The 21849-nt window shown below is 46.6% G+C and overlaps 1 protein-coding gene across 1 annotated transcript in view; it reads left to right on the top strand.

Moving 5' to 3' along the window:
- The window catches only part of LOC139266103 (arrestin-C-like), a 57586-nt gene extending 36710 nt beyond the window's left edge, over positions 1 to 20876 (top strand). Inside the window, exons 13-17 of the mRNA XM_070883951.1 lie at positions 3482 to 3565; positions 9522 to 9545; positions 9737 to 9789; positions 17749 to 17761; positions 20777 to 20876. Of these exons, the coding sequence (XP_070740052.1) occupies positions 3482 to 3565; positions 9522 to 9545; positions 9737 to 9789; positions 17749 to 17761; positions 20777 to 20876 (274 nt within the window). The remainder of the gene's footprint in view (positions 1 to 3481; positions 3566 to 9521; positions 9546 to 9736; positions 9790 to 17748; positions 17762 to 20776) is intronic.
- The last annotated feature ends 973 nt before the right edge of the window (positions 20877 to 21849 follow it).

The raw sequence follows: 21849 nt of genomic DNA, 5'->3' as shown, positions 1-21849 counted from the left end.
ACGTCTCCCAGGGCGGCGCAATGAACAAGCTCCCCTTGTGGATGGTTGCCGGTGATGGTCTAACGCTGCTGGGAAGAAGTTGGATGAAGCAGGTCCAAATCGGTCGGAGTGACGACGGCCTCCGGGCCCTAGTGATTGACATCCCACTCAGCCCTGAATTGGATTCATCGCAGCACATAGAAATCCTACCATCCAGCGTGACTGCGCGGTGATGACTGCACAACTCCGTGGCGAGATCACCCAACCCGAACGTCCAAACCTCACGTTCCGGGCCATGGCAAGACTCCGAGGGAAGGTGGATTCCTGACATCTGAGGCCGAACCTGAGAAGAAAAAGATCACCACAGCCTACCTCGAGGAGAGCGAGAAGAAGATGGTGGCCGCACCACGAAGCGAAGAACCTAGAATCAAAATGGCCGCGACCAGACCACGAGGGGCAGCGTTGGAGGAGCGACATGTGGCACCGAGCGGCGAACTGGATTGGAAAGCCCCTTTAAAGGAGACCAGTAACCCAAGGAAATTAAACCCACGGAGTTGTGCAGTTTCACTCTCGGCACAGCGATGCCAAGGACTTTAAAGTTAAAAGTGAAGAAAGCAAATGCAGGTATGCAAATGTAATGTTAAATTGTGACGCCGGATTAACAAATGAAAAAAATGTAATGAATGCTTGTGAAAGTGATGTTAGCAACAAGTTTGTACTGTTAAATGATGATGCTAGAAATTTTAATATGATAAATGTAATCCTGTATGGAGACACCGATACACAAGAAAATGTTGCAAGTGCTAAAGGTGATAATGTGAAGAGAGATATCAGTGTAGAATCGACTATTTGTGATGGAGCCAATGCATGCAGAAAGTAGACTGTTAAAGGACACCGGGTTAGAAACATAGAAACATAGAAAATAGGTGCAGGAATAGGCCATTCGGCCCTTCGAGCCTGCACCACCATTCAATATGATCATGGCTGATCATGCAACTTCAGGAACCCATTCCTGCTTTCTCTCCATACCCCTTGATCCCTTTAGCCATAAGGGCCACATCTAACTCCCTTTTGAATATATCTAATGAACTGGCCTCAACAACTTTCTGTGGTAGAGAATTCCACAGGTTCACAATTCTCTGAGTGAAGAAGTTTCTCCTCATCTCGATCCTAAATGGCTTACCCCTTATCCTTAGACTGTGACTCCTGGTTCTGGACTTCCCCAACATCGGGAACATTCTTCCTGCATCTAACCTGTCCAATAGCATCAAAATTTTATATGTTTCTATGAGATCCCTTCTCATTCTTCTAAATTCCAGTGAATATAAGCCTAGTCAATCCAATCTTTCTTTATATGTCAGTCCTGCCATCTCGGGAATCAGTCTGGTGAACCTTCACTGCACTCCCTCAATAGCAAGAATGTCCTTCCTCAGATTAGGAGACCAAAACTGTACATAATATTCAAGGTGTGGCCTCACCAAGGCCCTGTACAACTGCAGTAAGATCTCCCTGCTTCTATATTCAAATCCTCTCGCTGTGAAGGCCAACATGCCATTTGCCTTCTTCACCGCATGCTGTATCTGCATGCCGACTTTCAATGACTGATGTACCATGACAACCAGGTCTCGTTGCACCTCGCCTTTTCCTAATCTGTCACCATTCAGCTAATATTCTGCCTTCCTATTTTTGCCACCAAAGTGGATAACCTCACATTTATCTACATTATACTGCATCTGCCAAGCATTTGCCCACTCACCCAACCTGTCCAAGTCACCCTGCAGGTTCTACAGGTACAAGTAAATGCCAGAGGTATCCTCCCCGTGGGAGACCCCCAGGTCCAGCGGGCTACCTGACCATGTAGCTTGGGCATTTGGGACAAATGTGCTGCCCCAGGAAGGGCTCACACACACCCAGTTGGAGCAGACCCACTGCAGGGACAACAGTCAATGGGCAGCATGGCCACCACCACTGGCAACCTGCCCCAGATCGGCCCTATACCCCCTGGCCACCAGGGCCAGCATTCCTGGCGGACCCTGGGATGACCAGACTTCCACCACCAATGGAGGACAAGGAGCCCATTCAGCCCTGTGGCCCTGCCCACCACCACTTACCCACTCTACAGTGTATGTACCTTACCATTGCACTGGCTCCACCACTGAGGAATCCTTCAACAGTGACACCCACATGGTCTGTGTGTGTGGGGTGGGGGGGGGGGGGGCGGTGGGGAATGAATGTGGGCAGCCTCAAGCACAGGGATCACACCTGGCACCCACACAACCTCCCACAGCCCACTACTGAGCACCTCCCTATGTCATGGCAATAAAGACTTGGGAAAGGCTTAGGAGGGAGTGTTGTTATGCATGCATGCCAATGATATACTGATGTACTGTAATACTAGACCTGAATGTACCTTCACCATGTATATACCTTACCTGTACACCAGAGGGTGCTGCTGATGGAGATCTAAGGGTCACCTGTACACTGCAGGTAACCCAGTATAAAAGGGAGCTCACCTCTTGGTGTCCGGACTCTAGGAGCTACAATAAAGGACTACAATCTGTACAGTTCAAGTGCTATACCCCTGCCTCGTGGAGTCATTAACAAAGTGCCTACATACACAATATTAAGTGCATGGCTGACAGCCTACTCCTGTTGTACACTCCATAACAAACTACACTAACCTTCACAAGAAAGTGGTACAGAATATAAATCAAGTTTTACAAGTGAAGTACTAATCTAATCCAAAAGGAGTAACGCTGATCAACCGCACACCGAGATATATTCGAATGAATTTCAGCCGAACAAATAGGATTTTTCTTCATTCCCTCAACATGTACAACCTTTCATTAACAATGAAACCTTGTATTAAAATCCTGCCCACATCTCTTACATCTCATCTCTCCCCATTCTCCCCACTTCAATCCTGCAATCTCAACTCCGATTCAACCCTGCCCGGTCTCCACTTCCGCAGCTCCCCCCCACCCAGCACCGCCCCCACTCCCCCTTCACCTCAATCTCAACCCATGTGTTTCACCTCCACTTCAAGCCTGCCCAGTCTCGCTTATCTCACCCTTACCCAATGTCTCACCCCATCTCTTCCCTGCCTAAGATCTGACCCATCTCAATTCTGTCCAGACTCCTCTCTATCTCGACCCACCCGCTATCTCCCTCCATCTTAAGCTTCTGCCCATTCAAACCCTCCCCCAGGGCCTTCACCATCTTAGCCCTACCCAGTCTGTACTTTCCACCATTGAAACATTACCTCATCTCTTACCTGTCCAGATTAAGGTGTGGTATATCTGATGCATTGTCGGAAAATGTGGAGAAAGTGTAAGAAATTATTTCCAATGCCTGGAAGGTAGACAATGACAACAAGTTAGACTTACGGATAATAAACGCACAAACATCCTGAATACTGGCTCATTCTGTCCATTCTGTTGTACTTCCCTTTCCCCACCACAATCACTTTCTCACTTGTGCTTTTGTTTGTGTATCTCAACAGGCTCAGACCAGAACTGCACAAAGAGGACCTGGGAATCGTTGTGTCCTACCTGCTTAAAGTGAAGGTGATAGTCTCCCCGGGAGGGTAGGTAACCTTATTTCAATCAGTATTGCCACCTCTTGCCAAGAGCAAATCCAGATGGGGTGGGACAGGATATGGATGGGCAGGGGATTTGCGCCATGGCTTAGTTCTCACAGCTGGGAGCCGGGAGGCGGAACGGCACTGTCGTCGGGAGGCCTACAAGAGGCCAGCAGTCGTCAAGGAGGCCCAGCAGGGAGTTGGGAGGTGGAGCGGCAGCATCGTCGAGGAGGCCCAGCAGGGAGTCAGGAGGTGGAGCGGCAGCGTCGTTGGGAGGCCTACAAGAGGCCAGCAGTCGTCAAGGAGGCCCAGCAAGGAGTCGGGAGGCGGAGCGGCAGCATCGTCGAGGAGGCCTACAAGAGGCCAGCAGTCGTCGAGGAGGCCCAGCAGGGAGTCGGGAGGCGGAGCGGCAGCGTTGTCGAGGAGGCCTACAAGAGGCCAGCAGTCGTCGAGGAGGCCCAGCAGGGAGTCGGGAGGCGGAGCGGCAGCGTCGTCGAGGAGGCCTACAAGAGGCCAGCAGTCGTTGAGGAGGCCCAGCAGGGAGTCGGGAGGTGGAGCGGCAGCATCGTCGAGGAGGCCCAGCAGGGAGTCAGGAGGCGGAGCGGCAGCGTCGTCGAGGAGGCCTACAAGAGGCCAGCAGTCGTCAAGAAGGCCCAGCAAGGAGTCGGGAGGCGGAGCGGCAGCATCGTCGAGGAGGCCTACAAGAGGCCAGCAGTCGTCGAGGAGGCCAACCAGTGCAGCTGCAGCAGGGAGGCAAAAAAGAAGTAGAAAGAAATCGAAAGGTGACGTCACAGCCAAGGGGATGTGATTGGCTGGTGATTGGTAGGTAGTTTTTCTTTTTCTTTTCTTTATCAGTAAGTAATACTTAGCATTGTTGTTGCCAATTTAAGTTTATCTAAGGGTTAAGTCATGGCAGGAGAGCTCGGACACGTGTTATGCTCCTCCTGCACTATGTGGGAAGTCAGGGACGCTTCCGGTGACTCTGACGACTACGTGTGCGTGAAGTGCATCCACCTGCAGCTCCTGACGGATCACATTGCAGCACTGGAGCTGCGGGTGGATTCACTCTGGAGCATCCACGATGCTGAGAATGACGTGAATAGCACGTTTAGTGAGTTGGTCTTACCGCAGGTAAAGGATACACAGTCAGATAGGAAATGGGTGACCAACAGGAAGAGCAGTGCAAGGAAGGTAGTGCGGTCATCCCCCTGCAAAACAGATACAATGCTTTGGGTACTGTTGTGGGGGATGACTCATCAGGGGACGGCAGCAACAGCCAAGTTCATGGCACCATGGGTGGCTCTGCTGCTCAGGAGGGCAGTAAAAAGAGTGGGAGAGCTATAGTGATAGGGGATTCAATTGTAAGGGGAATAGATAGACATTTCTGCGGCCGCAACCGAGACTCCAGGATGGTATGTTGCCTCCCTGGTGCAAGGGTCAAAGATGTCTCGGAGCGGGTGCAGGGCATTCTGAAAAGGGAGCGTGAACAGCCAGTTGTCATGGTGCATATAGGTACCAACGATATAGGTAAAAAACGGGATGAGGTCCTACAAGACGAATTTAGGGAGCGAGGAGATAAATTAAGAAGTAGGACCTCAAAAGTCTCAGGATTGCTACCAGTGCCACATGCTAGTCAGAGTAGGAATCACAGGATAGCTCAGATGCATGCGTGGCTTGAGGAGTGGTGCAGAAGGGAGGGGTTCAAATTCCTGGGACATCGGAACCGGTTCTGGGGGAGGTGGGACCAGTACAAACCGTACGGTCTGCACCTGGGCAGGACCAGAACCAATCTCCTAGGGGGAGTGTTTGCTAGTGCTGTTGGGGAGGTGTTAAACTAATATGGCAGGGGGATGGGAACCTATGCAAGGAGACAGAGGGAAGTAGAATGGGGGCAGAAGCAAAAGATAGAAAGAAGAAAAGTAAAAGTGGAGGGCCGAGAAATCTAAGGCAAAAAGCAAAAAGGGCCACATTACAGCAAAATTCTAAAGGGGCAAAGTGTGTTAGAAAGACGAGCCTGAAGGCTCTGTGCCTCAATGCGATGAGTATTCGGAATAAGGCGGACAAATTAACTGCACAGATAGCAGTTGACGGGTATGATGTAATTGGCATCACGGAGACATGGCTCCAGGGTGACCAAGTCTGGGAACTCAACATCCAGGGGTATTCAACATTTAGGAAGGATAGACAGAAAGGAAAAGGAGGCAGAGTGGCATTGCTGGTTAAAGAGGAAATTAATGCAATAGTAAGAAAGGACATTAGCTTGGATGATGTGGAATCGGTATGGGCGGAGCTACGGAATAACAAGGGGCAGAAAACGCTGGTGGGAGTTGTGTACAGACTACCAAACAGTAGTAGTAAGGTTGGGGACAGCATCAAACAAGAAATTAGGGATGCATGCAATAAGGGTACAGCAGTAATCATGGGTGATGTTAATCTACATATTGATTGGGCTAACCAAACTGGTAGCAATGCGGTGGAGGAGGATTTCCTGGAGTTTATTAGGGATGGTTTTCTAGACCAGTATGTCGAGGAACCAACTAGTGAGCTGGCCATCCTAGACCGGGTGATGTATAACGAGAAAGGACTAATTAGCAATCTTGTTGTGCAAGGTCCCTTGGGGAAGAGTGACCATAATATGGTAGAATTCTTTATTAAGGTGGAGAGTGACACAGTTAATTCAGAAACTAGGGTCCTGAACTTAAGGAAAGGTAACTTCGATGGTTTGAGACGTGAATTGGCTAGAATAGACTGGCAAATGATACTTAACGGGTTGACGGTGGATAGGCAATGGCAAACACTTAACGATCACATGGATGAACTACAACAATTGTACATCCCTGTCTGGAGTAAAAGTAAAATGGGGAAGGTGGCTCAACTGTGGCTAACAAGGGAAATTAAGGATGGTGTTAAATCCAAGGAAGAGGCATATAAATTGGCCAGAAAAAGCAACAAACCTGAGGACTGGGAGAAATTTAGAATTCAGCAGAGAAGCACAAAGGATTTAATTAATAGGGAGAAAATAGAGTACGAGAAGAAGCTTGCCAGGAACATAAAAACTGACAGCAAAAGCTTCTATAGATATGTGAAGAGAAAAAGATTAGCGAAGACAAATTCACCTGAATCCCTTGCAGTCGGATTCAGGTGAATTTATAATGGGGAACAAAGAAATGGCAGATCAATTGAACAAATACTTTGGTTCTATCTTCACTAATGAAGACACAAATAACCTTCCGGAAGTACTAAGGGACCGAGGGTCTAGTGAGAAGGAGGAACTGAAGGATATCCTTATCAGATGGGAAATTGTGTTGGGGAAATTGATGGGATTGAAGGCCGATAAATCCCTGGGGCCTGATAGTCTGCATCCCAGAGTACTTAATGAAGTGGCCCTAGAAATAGTAGATTCATTGGTGATCTTTTTCCAACAGTCTATCGACTCTGGATCAATTCCTATGGACTGGAGGGTAGCTAATGTAACACTACTTTTTAAAAAGGGAGGGAGAGAGAAAGCGGGTAATTATAGACCAGTTAGCCTGACATCAGTAGTGGGGAAAATGTTGGAATCAATTATTAAGGATGAAATAGCTGCACATTTGGAAAGCAGTGACAGGCTCGGTCCAAGTCAGCATGGATTTATGAAGGGGAAATCATGCTTGACAAATCTTCTGGAATTTTTTGAGGAAGTAACTAGTAGAGTGGACAAGGGAGAACCAGTGGATGTGGATTTGGACTTTCAAAAGGCTTTTGACAAGGTCCCACACAAGAGATTGGTGTGAAAAATCAAAGCACATGGTATTGGAGGTAATATATTGACGTGGATAGAGAACTGGTTGGCAGACAGGAAGCAGAGAGTCGGGATAAACGGGTACTTTTCAGAATGACAGGCAGTGACTAGTGGAGTGCCGCAGGGCTCAGTGCTCGGAGCCCAGCTATTTACAATATACATCAATGATTTGGATGAAGGAATTGAGTGGAATATCTCCAAGTTTGCAGATGGCACTAAACTGGGTGGCGGTATGAGCTGTGAGGGGGATGCTAAGAGGCTGCAGGGTGACTTGGACAGGTTAGGTGAGTGGGCAAATGCATGGCAGCTGCACTATAATGTGGATAAATGTGAAGTTATCCACTTTGGGGGCAAAAACACGAGGACAGAATATTATCTGAATGGCGGCAGATTAGGAAAAGGGAGGTGCAACGAGACCTGGGTGTCATGGTTCATCAGTCATTGAAAGTTGGCATACAGGTACAGCAGGTGGTGAAGAAGGCAAATGGTATGTTGGCCTTCATAGCGAGGGGATTTGAGTATCGGAGCAGGGAGGTCTTACTGCAGTTGTATAGGGCCTTGGTGAGTCCTCACCTGGAATATTGTGTTCAGTTTTGGTCTCCTAATCTGAGGAAGGAAGTTCTTGCTATTGAGGGAGTGCAGCGAAGATTCACCAGACTGATTCCCGGGATGGCAGGACTGACATATGAGGAGAGACTGGAGTTTAGAAGGATGAGAGAGGATCTCGTAGAAACATATAAGATTCTGACGGGACAGGACAGGTTAGATGCGGGTAGAATGTTCCCGATGTTGGGGAAGTCCAGAACCAGGGGACACAATCTTAGGGTAAGGGGTAGGCCATTTAGGACTGAGATGAGGAGAAACTTCTTCACTCAGAGAGTTGTTAACCTGTGGAATTCCCTGCCGCAGAGAGTTGTTGATGCCAATACATTGGCTATGTACAAGAGTGAGTTAGATATGGCCCTTACAGCTAAGGGGACCAAGGGATATGGAGAAAAAGTAGGAAAAGGGTACTGAGGGAATGACCAGCCATGATCTTATTGAATGGTGGTGCAGGCTCGAAGGGCCGAATGGCCTACTCCTGCACCTATTTTCTATGTTTCTATGTTTGCCATGTTGACGATTAAAATTCATTGAAACTCTTAACAGCTACATCCAAGATAGAAACGGAGCAAAATTTCCATTTTAAAAATCAGGCTTTTGTTATCCGGAATAGATTTTTTGACATTTCTAGACACAATCCTGAAAACAGATTACTGGAACTCTGATTTTAATAACTGCTGCCATCTGATACACGTTATGGATATCCCTTCGAAATTGTGGGGGCGGAAATGGTGCTGGGAATTTTGTCATTTCATGAACTTGGTTTCACAAGCGCCAGAGACGTTTGAGTCAAAACCCTTTTAGCTTGTGTTTTTTTTCTCTCTCCAATTTTTCCTCCTCTTCTCCTGAAGGTATAGACTTGTGTTTGGGTACAGCTGCACACCCTCCGGTACCTTGCTCATGTAGTCATTAATTGTATGTAAAGCCCAGACAATGGACTCCAGTGATCTATTCAGCCAAAGGGGCACTATGCCAATTCTCATACCATTCATGCATGCAATCTTCCCAGCAGTGGTCACTCAATAGTGATTAGATCTACCCCCACCCCCGCACCCTCTCCTTAGCCCCATTGTAGCAACATTTACCACTATCCCAGCTGAGATAAGCCATCTCAGTATAGACAAGGCATCGAACCTGAGGTCTTCCTGGCCTCATTGGCTAGGCTCTTCACTGGGTAGTGCCTTTACCAATGAGGATCCAATAGGGAATTCAGGAGAACCTTCTTTACTCAGAGAGTGGTGGGAACAATGAACTCGCTACCATGTAGAGTGGTTGAGTAAATAGAGTTGAAGTCACTGGTCTCTTATTTGCATCTGCAAAGTGCCTAACACCTGCTTCAGACATGGATAAAACACGTCTCCTGTTTATCCTTGTCCAAAATTGGGGGTGGTGCACTTCCGGACGGAAATGTGCACATGCTTCCTGCCCACCATACTGCGGATTTAGTAGTCCTAGTAGTGCCCGTAAAACGGGTGCTGCATTGAGCAATTTCAAGGCCCATGTATGTCATGTATTTTAATCAGGCTTGTTGCATTTGTGTTCTTATTCATTTTTTCTGTTTTGATTTCCTTTCCTCAGCATCTTGGGAGTCCTCACTTCAAGGTAAACGAGAACGCTGATTGCCAGATACCAAAGATGTGATAATTCTGAGCATTGCTTTCATGGGGACAGTGTCACGACTGAATTATGTTGATTAGTTAACTGTTGGGATATTATTTCAGTCATTAAATATTCTGATTATGATGATACCTTCTGCCTTTGGTGTGATGCACTCTGTTTCTCTTACATTTCAGTGAGGTGGTCGTGGAGATTCCCTTTTATCTGATGCACCCTAAACCCTCTGAGGGTAAGTACTGTTATAGGTTCTGTAGTATTATTTCCAGCTGAGCAGATCCCAGATCCAATCCCAGGGCAAATGACCAGTTTTCGGGCAAATCTTGGTCCCAGTACTGATCCTAACACCAATTCTAGGGCTGATCACAGGCCTAGTCCCAAAGGAAAAGTACAAAGGTAGAATCCAAAATACAAATTAATTCAAACTGGTCAACCGTGTAATCATCCAAGTATATCTGAACTGAGTGGATTTGAATTTGGAAAAGGCTTTGAAATTCCAATGGAGCCAACAGTATTGGCTCAGGAATCTCAGTCGGCTGCTTCCCGCGGGCAATCGAGGGAAAAACTTTAAAAAGATGCACACTTACCTGAAGCTGCTGCGCCCACGCGAGTTCCTGGTCCTGAGACCTCCACTGACTGCTCTTCGCAGCGCGTACACGTCAGGATGTGCACAGGCCTGGAGCGGGATCCTTTCTTGCATAAGCACATCGGGGCCCGATGACATCATCGAGACTCACTTGCAATTTTAACTCAATGGTCAGGGGGAGAAGCTGCAGTGAGTTTCCCATCCAGTCAATCTAGCAGTGACGTGGATCAGGACCAAAAGAGGCCCCAAAAAGCTTTTGTTATTAACTTCCTTTGTGCGGCCTGGAGGCGGAGGAAGAGTGTTCCTCCAGGCGCCACAAGGAAAGCTTAGGCCTCCCCTGCTGCGGATTCGCAGTGCCCCGACCCGCCCCTTACAACCCCCTGCAGGACCACCCCGACAACTTGACCTCGACTGCGCAATTTTCCACCGCTTCCTGCTGACTTCCCGCCCAGTGAGTTTCTCAGTCACACCACTACTCACCCGCCGTAAACTGGCCCAGAGTTAAAATCAAGCCATCTTTCAAAATGTTTCTTGCCTCTTTCTACTTTGTCAGTACTAATTGAACTTTCACAATCCTGCTTCCTACATTCCAGACCATTTCCTAATCAGCTTATTCTTTTCCAAAACTACAGCGCTTGTTACCTGCTCTCAATCTTAACTCTCTCCCACAAATTATAGGCTTTTGAAATTGCAGCTTGGTATCACTTAACTATTATACCTGATGTCATGTATCTGTAAAGCATGCACTCCCATGTTCCGCCACTAGGGAGCTCATCCCCTGAAGTCCCAAGGGATCCCAGCATCTCTTGGAAGCACTGTATATAAGCCGGCCTCTAAGGCCTGTTCCTCACTCTGGAGTGCCTTATTAAAGACTGAGGTCACTGTTACTTTAACCTCCCTGTGTTAGGAACACAATAACTGGCGACGAGAATACGAATCCAGCGCAAAGATGCAGCAAACTGTGGGCATCTGGACAAGTTCTCGGAGGGTGAGGACTGGAAAGCCTATGTCAAATGGCTAGACCAGTACTTTGTAGCCAACGAGCTGGACGGAGAAGGAAGCGCTTCAAAAAGGAGAGCGGTCCTCCTCACAGTCTGCAGGGCACCGACCTACAGCCTCATGAAGAATCTTCTGACTCCGGTGAAACCCACAGATAAGTCGTATGAGGAGCTGTGTACACTGGTTCGGGGGCATCTTAACCCGAGGGAGCGCGTGCTGATGGCGAGGTATCGGTTCTACACGTGCCAGCGATCTGAAGGTCAGGAAGTGGCGAGCTACGTCACCCAGCCAAGGCGACTTGCAGGACAATGTGAGTTTGATGGCTACCTGGAGCAAATGCTCAGAGACTTTTTTGTACTGGGCATTGGCCACGAGGCCATCCTACGGAAACTTTTGACTGTATAGACACCAACCCTCAGTAAGGCCATTGCAATAGCACAGGCGTTTATGTCCACCAGTGATAACACCAAACAAATCTCTCAGCACACAAGTACTAGCAATGTTCATAAATTAACTGGAACTGTGTTTGCGAGCAGAAATGTACAGGGCAGAACCTATGAGTCTGCAACTGCCAGCAGGCCTCAGGTGACCCAAATGACTCAGAGTCCCCAACAAAGGATGAATGCAAGGCAATTCACACCGTGTTGGTGTTGTGGAGGCCTCCATTCAGCCTATTCATGCCGCTTCAATGGGTATGTTTGCAAGAGCTGTGGAACAATGGGGCACTTCCAACGAGCTTGCAAACGAGCTGCAAGCTCTGCAAAACCTGCTAATCACCATGTGGCAGAGGAAGATCGGTCCATGGTGGATCAAAGCAATTTCGAGCCTCAGAGAGAGGAGGCAGATGCTGAAGTACACGAGGTGCACATATTTTCGATGAAATATCCACCTATAATGCTAAACGTAAAATTGAATGGCTTGCCCGTAGCCATGGAACTGGACACTGGCGCTAGCCAATTCATCATGAGTAAAAAGATGTTTGAGAGACTGTGGTGCAACAAGGCACTCAGACCAGCCCTGAGCCCCATCCACATGAAACTGAGAATGTACACCAAAGAGCTTATCACTGTCCTGGGCAGCGCCATGGTCAAGGTCACCTACGAGAGCACAGTGCATGAACTGCCACTCTGGAGTGCCCCAGGCGATGGCCCCACACTGCTTGGAAGGAGCTTGCTAGGCAAAATCCACTGGAACTGGGATGACATCCGAGCTTTATCACATGTCGATGAGGCCTCATGTACCCAAGTTCTTAACAAATTTCCTTCCCTTTTTGAGCCAGGCATTGGAAACTTTTCCGGGGCGTAGGTGCGGATCCACTTGGTCCCAAGGTGCAAGCAGTACCTCACATGATGAGAGAAAGAGTGGAAATCAAGCTGGACAGGCTGCAACACGAGGGCATCATCTCCCCAGTGGAATTCAGCGAGTGGGCCAGCCCGATTGTTCCAATACTCAAAAGTGATGGCACGGTCAGGATTTGCGGCGATTATAAAGTAACTATTAATCATTTCTCGCTACAGGACCAATACCCGCTGCCTAAGACAGACGACCTATTTGCGACGCTGGCAGGAGGCAAGATGTTCACCAAGCTCGACCTGACTTCGGCCTTCATGACACAGGAGCTGGAGGAGTCTTCGAAGGGCCTCCCCTGCATCAACACGCACAAGAGACTGTTCATCTACAACAGATGCCCGTTTGGAATTCGGTCGGCTGCAGCGATCTTCCAGAGAAACATGGAGAGTCTATTCAAGTCGGTACCACACACGGTGGTCTTTCAGGACGATATATTGGTCATGGGTCGGGACACCGCCGAGCACCTACAAAACCTGGAGGAGGTCCTCCAGTGACTGGATCGCGTAGGGCTGCGGCTGAAGAGGTCGAAATGCATCTTCATGGCAACAGAAATTGAGTTTTTAGGGAGAAAGATCGCGGCGGACGGCATTCGGCCCACAGACGCCAAGACAGAGGCTATAAGGAAAGCGTCCAAACCACAGAACGTTGCAAAGCTGCGGTCGTTCCTGGGACTCCTCAACTATTTTGGTAACTTCCTACCGGGGTTAAGCACCCTTTTAGAGCCCCTACATGTGTTATTGCGCAAAGGTGAGAACTGGGTATGGGGAAAAAAAAACAAGTAATTGCTTTTGAGAAATCCAGAAACATTTTATGCTCCAACAAACTGCTTGTATTGTATAACCCGTGTAAAAGACTTGTGCTAGCATGTGACGCATCGTCGTATGGAGTCGGGTGTGTGTTACAATATGCTAACATTGCGGGGAAGTTGCAACCTGCCTATGCTTCCAGGAGCTTGTCTAAGGCTGAGAGGGCCTACAGCATGATTGAGAAATAGGCATTAATGTGTGTGTGTGTTTGGGGTAAAGAAAATGCATCAGTACCTGCTTGGCCTCAAATTTGAGCTGGAAACCAATCACAAGCCCCTTACATCTCTGTCCGCTGAAAACAAGGGGATAAATATTCATGTCTCAGCCCGCATACAAAGGTGGGCACTCGCGCTACCAGCGTATAACTATACCATCCACCACAGGCCAGGCACCAAGAACTGTGCGGATGCTCTCAGTCGGCTACCATTGCCCACCACGGGGGTGGAAATGGCACAGCCTGCAAACTTGTTGATGGTGGCGCAGCCTGTAGACTTGTTGATGGTCATGGAAGCGTTTGAAAATGATAAATCACCTGTCTCGGCCCGCCAGATTGTGACTTGGACCAGCCAAGATCCTCTGCTGTCCCAAGTAAAAAACTGTGCACTGCATGGGAGCTGGGCCAGCATCCCCGTTGAAATGCAAGAGCCAATCAAGCTGTTCCAGCGGCGAAAGAATGAGCTGTCCATTCAGGCAGACTGCCTGTTTTGGGGTAACTGCATAGTGCTACCAAAAAAGGGCAGGGAGACGTTCATCTCGGATCTCCACAGCACACGCCCGGGTATAGTAATGATGAAAGCGATAGCCAGATCCCACGTATGGTGGCCCAATATCGACTCTGACTTAGAGTCCTGTGTACGGCAATCCAGCGTATGTGCTTAGTTGAGCAACGCGCCCAGAGAGGCACCACTGAGTTTGTGGTCCTGTCCCTTCAGACCATGGTCGAGGATCCATGTCGACTATGCGGGCCCGTTTCTCAGTAAAATGTTTCTGGTGGTGGTGGATGCTTTTTCAAAATGGATTGATTGTGAAATAATGTCGGGAAGCACCGCCACCACCACCATTGAAAGCCTGAGGGCCATGTGTGCCACCCACGGCCTGCCTGACATGCTGGTCAGTGACAACGGGCCATGTTTCACCAGTGCCGAATTTAAAGAATTCATGACCCGCAATGGGATCAAACATGTCACCTCAGCCCCGTTTTAACCAGCCTCCAATGGGCAGGCAGAGCAGGCAGTACAAACCATCAAAGAGAGCCTTAAACGAGTCACAGAAGGCTCACTCCAAACCTGCCTGTCCTGAGTACTGCTCAGCTACCACACGAGGCCCCACTCGCTCACAGGGGTGCCCCCGGCTGAGCTACTCATGAAAAGGACACTTAAAACCAGACTCTCGTTGGTTCACCCCAACCTGCATGATCAGGTAGAGAGCAAGCGGCAGCAACAAAATGAAAACAATGGTCACGCCACTGTCACGGGAAATTGATCTGAATGACCCTGTGTATGTGTTAAACTATGGACATGGCCCCAAGTGGATCGTGGGCACATTGATAGCTAAAGAAGGAAATAGGGTGTTTGTAGTCACACTAGACAATGGACAAATTTGCAGAAAGCACCTGGACCAAACGAGGCTGTGGTTCACAGACTGCCCTGAACAACCCACAGCAGACACCACCTTTTTCAAGCCCACAACATACACCCAAAGGATCAACGACACCACACCGGACCAGGAAATCGAACCCATCACACCCAACAGCCCAGCAAGGCCAGGTTCACCCAGCAGCCCTGTAGGGCTAACAACACGCCAGCCCAGCGAGGGCACAGCCAACACACCAGAACAGACATTTGTACCAAGGCGTCCACCAGGGAAAGAAAGGCTCCCAACCTTGTAAATAGTTTTCACTTTGACTTTTGGGGGGAGTGATGTTATGTATCTGTAAAGCATGCACTCCCATGTTCTGCCACCAGGGAGCTCATTCCTTAAAGTCAAAAGGAATCCCAGCATCCCTTGGGAGCACTGTATATAAGCCAGCCCCTAAGGCCTGTTCCTCACTCTGGAGTGTCTTATTAAAGACTGAGGTCACTGTTACTTTAACCTCCCTGTGAGCAGCCTCATCTGTGTTAGGAACACAATACCTTCATTCTTTTAATTTTCCTTCCTACTCTTTTTAAACTTGATGGTACCTGGATTATTGGCTTTATCCTTAACCTAGAATTCTTAGTTAATTATATTACATCCACAAAAAAATCCGGTGAATTTTGTAATCACGGACTGATCTGCAATAAACGGTCTATTCAGGAGCTAAGTTGGTCTTCTAGACTCTCAGAAATGTCCCTTGAACACCGAACATTGGCCATGTTCACATCGAAGTGTAAATACTGAGGAGATCAATTCAGGCCAGAGAGAAGAAGAATGTATTTCCTCTCCTTTTTTGAAGGCAGTGGGAAGCGGGTCTATGAGTGGTATCAGCCGAGACAGAGAATATAATAATATAAGAACATAAGAACATAAGAAATAGGAACAGGAGTAGGCCATATGGCCCCTTGAGCCTGCTCCGCCATTCAATAAGATCATGGCTGATCTGATCATGGACTTAGCTCCACTTCCCCACCTGCTCCCCATAACCCCTTATCCCCTTTTCATTTAAAAAACTGTCTATTTCTGTCTTAAATTTATTCAATGTCCCAGCTTCCACAGCTCTCTGAGGCAGCGAATTCCACAGATTTGCAACCCACTGAGAGAAGAAATTTCTCATCTCTGTTTTAAATGGGCGGCCCGTTATTCTAAGATCACGCCCTCTAGTTCTAGTCTCCCTCATCAGTGGAAACATCCTCTCTGCATCCAACTTGTCAAGTCCCCTCATAATCTTATACGTTTCGATAAGATAGCCTCTTATTCTTCTGAATTCCAATGAGTAGAGGCTCAACCTCCTCAACCTTTTTTCACAAGTCAACCCCCTCATCCCCGGAATCGACCTAGTGAACCTTCTCTGAACTGCCTCCAAAGCAAGTATATCCTTTCGTAAATATGGAAACCAAAACTGCACGCAGTATTCCAGGCGTGGCCTCACCAATACCTTATATAGCTGTAGCAAGACTTCCCTGCATTTATACTCCATCCCCTTTGCAATAAAGGCCAAGATACCATTGGCCTTCCTGACCACTTGCTGTACCTGCATACTATCCTTTTGTGTTTCATGAACGTCAACTATTGATTCAACCATGAAGATCTTCAACAGTTGACCATCGCCTTAGCATCCATATAGCTGCACGTTACCACAGGAATTATTGGATAATGATCAGAAGCAAAAATGTCTCCCCTCCGTAGTCTGCGAAACTGAAGTGAATTGTAATGATCTAGCTTCTTGATGCAGTCACAGTAATGACCCTGGTCCGACAGACTCGGCCCAGAGGAAATACATCACAAGGTACTCATTATTGTTATTGACTGATGTTCCTGGCTGAGGAATGGTGGTGTTGAGCGCTGAGTGGTGTGAATTTGACCGAATTTATGACAAGTACGAAGTTCTGCACTGTTTATCATTTACTAACCCGCCAATCTCTGCTTTCTCATTTCTTTCACTGCTTCAATTAAATTACAGTCAATTTCAGGTAAGTCTGCAATATACAAGGAGGGTTGTTATTATGGGGTATATAGAGGAGTGCTATACCCATTGAAGTATAGCTATTGAGCCATAATTTGGTGTCAAAATAAAGGTGAGACTATTGGTGCTCGCCGTTATTTATGCGCAAATGGTACAGCAACTTCAGGTGAGGGGCAAAGGCGCGGTTAAATGCAAATATCCCAAATTTCCTGTCCCAGATGCACCGCTCCACCATTAGCTTTGCCTTTAATTAAAGAAAGAAAGACTTGTATTTATATAGTGCTTTTCATGACCAGCAAAAGTCCCAAAGCGCCTTACAGCCAATGAAGTACTTTTTGAAGTGTAGTCACTGTAGTAATCTAGGAAACTCGGCAGCCAATTTACACACAGAAAGCTCTCACAAACAGCAACGTGATAATGATCAGATAATCTGGGTTTTTTTTGGTTATGTTGATTGAGGGATAAATATTGGCCAGGACACCGGGGATAACTCCCCTGCTCCTCTTCGAAAAATAGTGCCATGGGACCTTTTACATCCACTTGAGAGAGCAGATTGGGCCTCGGTTTAACGTCTCATCCAAAAGACAGCACCTCTGACAATGCAGCAGTGCACTGGACTGTCAGCTTAGATTTTCTTTTGTGTTCAAGTCCCTGGAGTGGGACTTGAACCCACAACCTTTAGATTCAGAAATAAGTGTGCTATCCACTGAGCCACAGCTAAGATGCTCTATTAGCATGATGTCATACAGGACCACAGTATTACAGTAAGAGAGTAAGGAGTCTGCTGAGGTTCCCAGGGCCGACTGATCTGCTTCAAACTCAGCCTGCCTGTGATTTAGAAAAACCCAGATAAATCGAAATTGTCATTGAAAATATTATAGGATTAAGTTTATGGGTGAACCAATAAAGAGAAGATTGAGTGTGGATTTATAGCATGTTCCCAATATTCATTGAACATTACTGTACATCAAGGACGCACGTGCTCTGAAAGGCGTTGTTAGTTTTTGTTAGAATTCTGTTTTTGTGGTACGACTTACGTGCACAAAGCTAAAGCATCCTGCAAGTTAATCTGAGGCAATGGTCCCTTAACATTTACAGTCACATGCTGTCCAAGGTAATGTTGGACAATTATGTGGTTTCCTTATTCAATAGTTTGTTAATTAACAGCCATTGAGTCTAGAGCACATTTTTTTCAGGAGACTGAAGTTAAAGTTGTATCACTCTCTTTAGAATCTTTCAAAAGCACTGTGATCATGACTGTATCAAACATATAATGCCACTAACCAAAAATAGTGATTGAAAACTGTATGGATTTATTCCAATCACATTATCTCCTCATAACCGATGTAAATTCACAGTACCCCCTGTAGCTAAGAAAGCAATTGGCAGTCAATAAAGCTCCACTGCAGTGTTCAGAACACTGATCTGCCAATCAGAGATGAACAACATAGTATCTGATAAAGCAAGTTTATCATTTTAAAAGTAAAGACCTAAGTCACAATATTGGTCACGGGGAAGTGAGAACTACTGAAGGATAAAATGTAAGAGGCCCCCGATGTAATTGGGTCAGGCATCACCCAGACATGTCACCATTACTTTGTTGGATTCTGCTCTGGTGCTGTGAGAGATGAGCTAGTCTGTACTTGGATACAACAATATTATGGACATGGGAGATCATGGCAAAGGTGCGGTGAGTGTTTTGTGGTGGAGGAGTGGCGAGAGATCGTGGCAGATGTGCAGCAAATGAGGGTACGATGCCCAGAAGAGCCGAGGGCCCAGGGGCAGCACGGGCCAGCCCACACTGTGATATGTGTGCGCACTAGGTCCGTGCAGCAGAGCAGGCTTCCAGTCGTCCTGGTTAACCCTTGCCACTGGATAAAGGCCTAGCTTTGTCAAGCCCATGTGGGGCTAATGTGCAACAGTCACCACACGTTAAAAAAATCCACGCACAGACATCTTCCAACCCTTCAACTGGAGTTCAGGACTGGAATGTCGATCCTTCATTGAAACATCATGTGGAACTCATGTGGAAGTCATTCTCGTTTGAGGGACCGCTTATGATGATGATGATTACAATAAGAGGTGGAGTACCAATTTCCAGTGAACCATTGGTTCATTGTTACACAAAGTTGCATGGATGAACTTCACAGCTGTAATGAAAGTGACACATTCTTGTGGCAAGATACAAAGCCTCCCTGTACATCTATAACATATATTGAAAGTCTGTATGCTTCCAGCCAAGTTTTTGCATAATTAATTCCTATGTCCACATTTAATAACAGAAATTGCATGTGTAAACGTGTCACGCTATAATTGTATTGCTCCTCCCTCCCATCGCTAGTGCTACAGTGCCTCCACTGGGAAGAGAGTGTAATTACAACATGACTAGTTTACATTGACAGATTACTGTAGATGTAGAAATTGATAATGAAAATACTATAGCCAGGGCCTCTAACTCCACTTCATCTGAAGCCTACATTTGCCTCCTTGTGTGCAACCCCACGGGGGATCGATTAGAATATAACAGAATAATGATACATCTCGCATTGTCTGTCAAACCTCAAATGTCACACTCAACTTTCTGGATCCCACTTCAAAGAAAAATATGAAGAAACAAAGAGCCAGAATGGCTGAAATCCCTCACCCAATATTTAATTAACGGCAGCAACTGTTAGATAATCCATGTATTTATGATCACATGTTCATAATAAGGTTCTTGAAACAATAGGTCAAGCATTTATAGATTTATTAAATATATGGTATATGCAACAGTGAAAATAGTACTTACTGTCACATGGTACCTATTACCCAGCGGTGGTGGCTGTAGAGCAAGGGGACAGGGGTAGAAGATTCAATGAAGAGATTTAGGACAGAGAGTGAGATCAACTTTTTTTTCACTCCAGCTTTGGGTTGAAATTGCAGTCGAACCCCGATGGCGTCATCAGAGTCCAATCTGCACGTTTCAAGAAAGGCCCCGCTGCCTGTCCCGCTCACCTGCTCAAAGTTGCAGGTTAAAATTGCAGCGGGATTGGTGAGGATAAGTCGCCGTGGCCATTTTAACTGCCACCCGCTAGCCTGCCTGGGTCTTTAATCTCACCTCACTGCTTCCCCATGCATTATATTTTTATATCAGTTCATAGCTGCCTCTTTGATCAATTTGTTGCAAGTTAGAAATGTTGATACGACATTGGCCCACAACTAATTTTATATATTTGGTGGGGTTTTTTTATTTTCTTTTTCTTTTTATTTAAATTTACTAAGAAAGAAAGTCACGCATTTCATCCCGTGTTCTGATCTGCAGACTGAAAGTTGCAAGCAAGTTATTGACCTCTAATTCATCACAAAACTACAGACAGCTACAATTTCCTGGATTCCCACAGGAGTGTTTCGAGCAACAGCACTAAAGGAACAGGCAGGCTGGCAGCGAGACATTATAACCGTGCTCCAGACTTCAGACTAGCAAAGCCACAGGAGGTCTGCTAGTAAAGCTTTACAAAAAAGCGGGTATTACAATCAGAGTTATGGTAACATTAAATGTTTTGTTGTTTCACTATGTAATTCGCGGTTCACAAACAAATTTAAATGTCTCAGGACTCTGCTTCTTTTAAAAATCGGCAGTTAACATAGGAACAGGAGTAGGCCATTCAGCAGATCGAGCCTGTTGTGCCAAAGTTAGGGCTTCGTCCGAGATTGGTACCATGTTTGGAGCTGCACCAAGTTTCCATTCTCTGACAGCAACCATGGAAGCCGTTTTTGAAGACTCGTTGCCCTGGAAAAGGGTGGAAAAGAGGCACTCATTTTGTTTTCAACTGTTGTCCATTCAGAGAAAGAAGACAAAATAACAATTTACTGACAATCTCTTTTCCCCCTTTACTAGTGCTGAAGACATTGTGATTCAAGAGTTCAATCGTCAAAAGATTGAGGGCGAAAAGGATGATGAAGATGAAGAAAATGCAGCCACGGAAGGAGAAAGTTAATATGCGGGAAAACAGATGGACAGCAGAGAGGAGGTCATGCATGGTTGTGAGATACGAAGGCAGCCTATTAAAAAATAACCGAGCCTTTCTTTCGTATACAAGGAAGTCATCATTTCAGGGGTGTCACCCATCCAGTTGTGGATTACACAATCTGCTCTTTGACTATGCTATTGGGAAATTTCTGAAACATAAATCAGGCACCAGACATCAGCAGCACATGTTGGAAATTTGGACACAATCATGCCATTAATTTAAGTGGTTGGAAAATCATGCTCAAAACGCACCTTCATTTCCAATGTGTTGCTGGCGGGTGAGCCTGCCTTCAGTGGAAGTCCATTTTTCCACTTTCTTCTGTATCTTATAGGAACATATGAACAGGAGGAGGCCTTTCAGCCCCATGAGCTTGTTCCACCATTCAATTAGATCATGGCTGATCTGTGTCTTAACTCCATTTACCTGCCTTGGTTCCATATCCCTTAATACCCTTGCCTAACAAAAATGTACCCATCTCAGTTTTGAAACTTTCAATCGACTGAGTCTCAATAGCTTTTTGGGGGACCAGATTTGCACTACCCTTTGTGTGAAGAAATGTGAGATTTGGAGGTATTAGTTATTAAAGTTTTCAGTGAAATTTCCTCAGCATCAAAAGCAAACATCTGAACTCGAGACCTGATTGTATCCTCGGCCTGTCCCTATCCTGACCTCTTCGCACTCTGGGTTTGAATAAAGCTAACAACCCTAGAATATTTTAGATGACTTGCAGTGGCAGAGCCATTAACCAATGGGTATATTTTCCGATCAGCATAGTTCAGGTACAGGCACAAACACAACGTGTTTATACGTCATTGCTCTGAGCTCTATATTTAACTTCACGTGAACCCATTTATTTTAACCAATAGTGAGGTTCATAATAAATATTTTATACTCACAAACATTTCTAAGGGTCCTACAGTGCTCATTAACTCAGTAATAA

This window comes from Pristiophorus japonicus, chromosome 6 (assembly GCF_044704955.1).
Source record: "Pristiophorus japonicus isolate sPriJap1 chromosome 6, sPriJap1.hap1, whole genome shotgun sequence".
In the NCBI taxonomy this organism is placed as follows: Eukaryota; Metazoa; Chordata; class Chondrichthyes; family Pristiophoridae; genus Pristiophorus; species Pristiophorus japonicus.
Note: the sequence above shows the minus strand (reverse complement) of the source record. Positions and strands in the feature narration are given on the sequence as shown.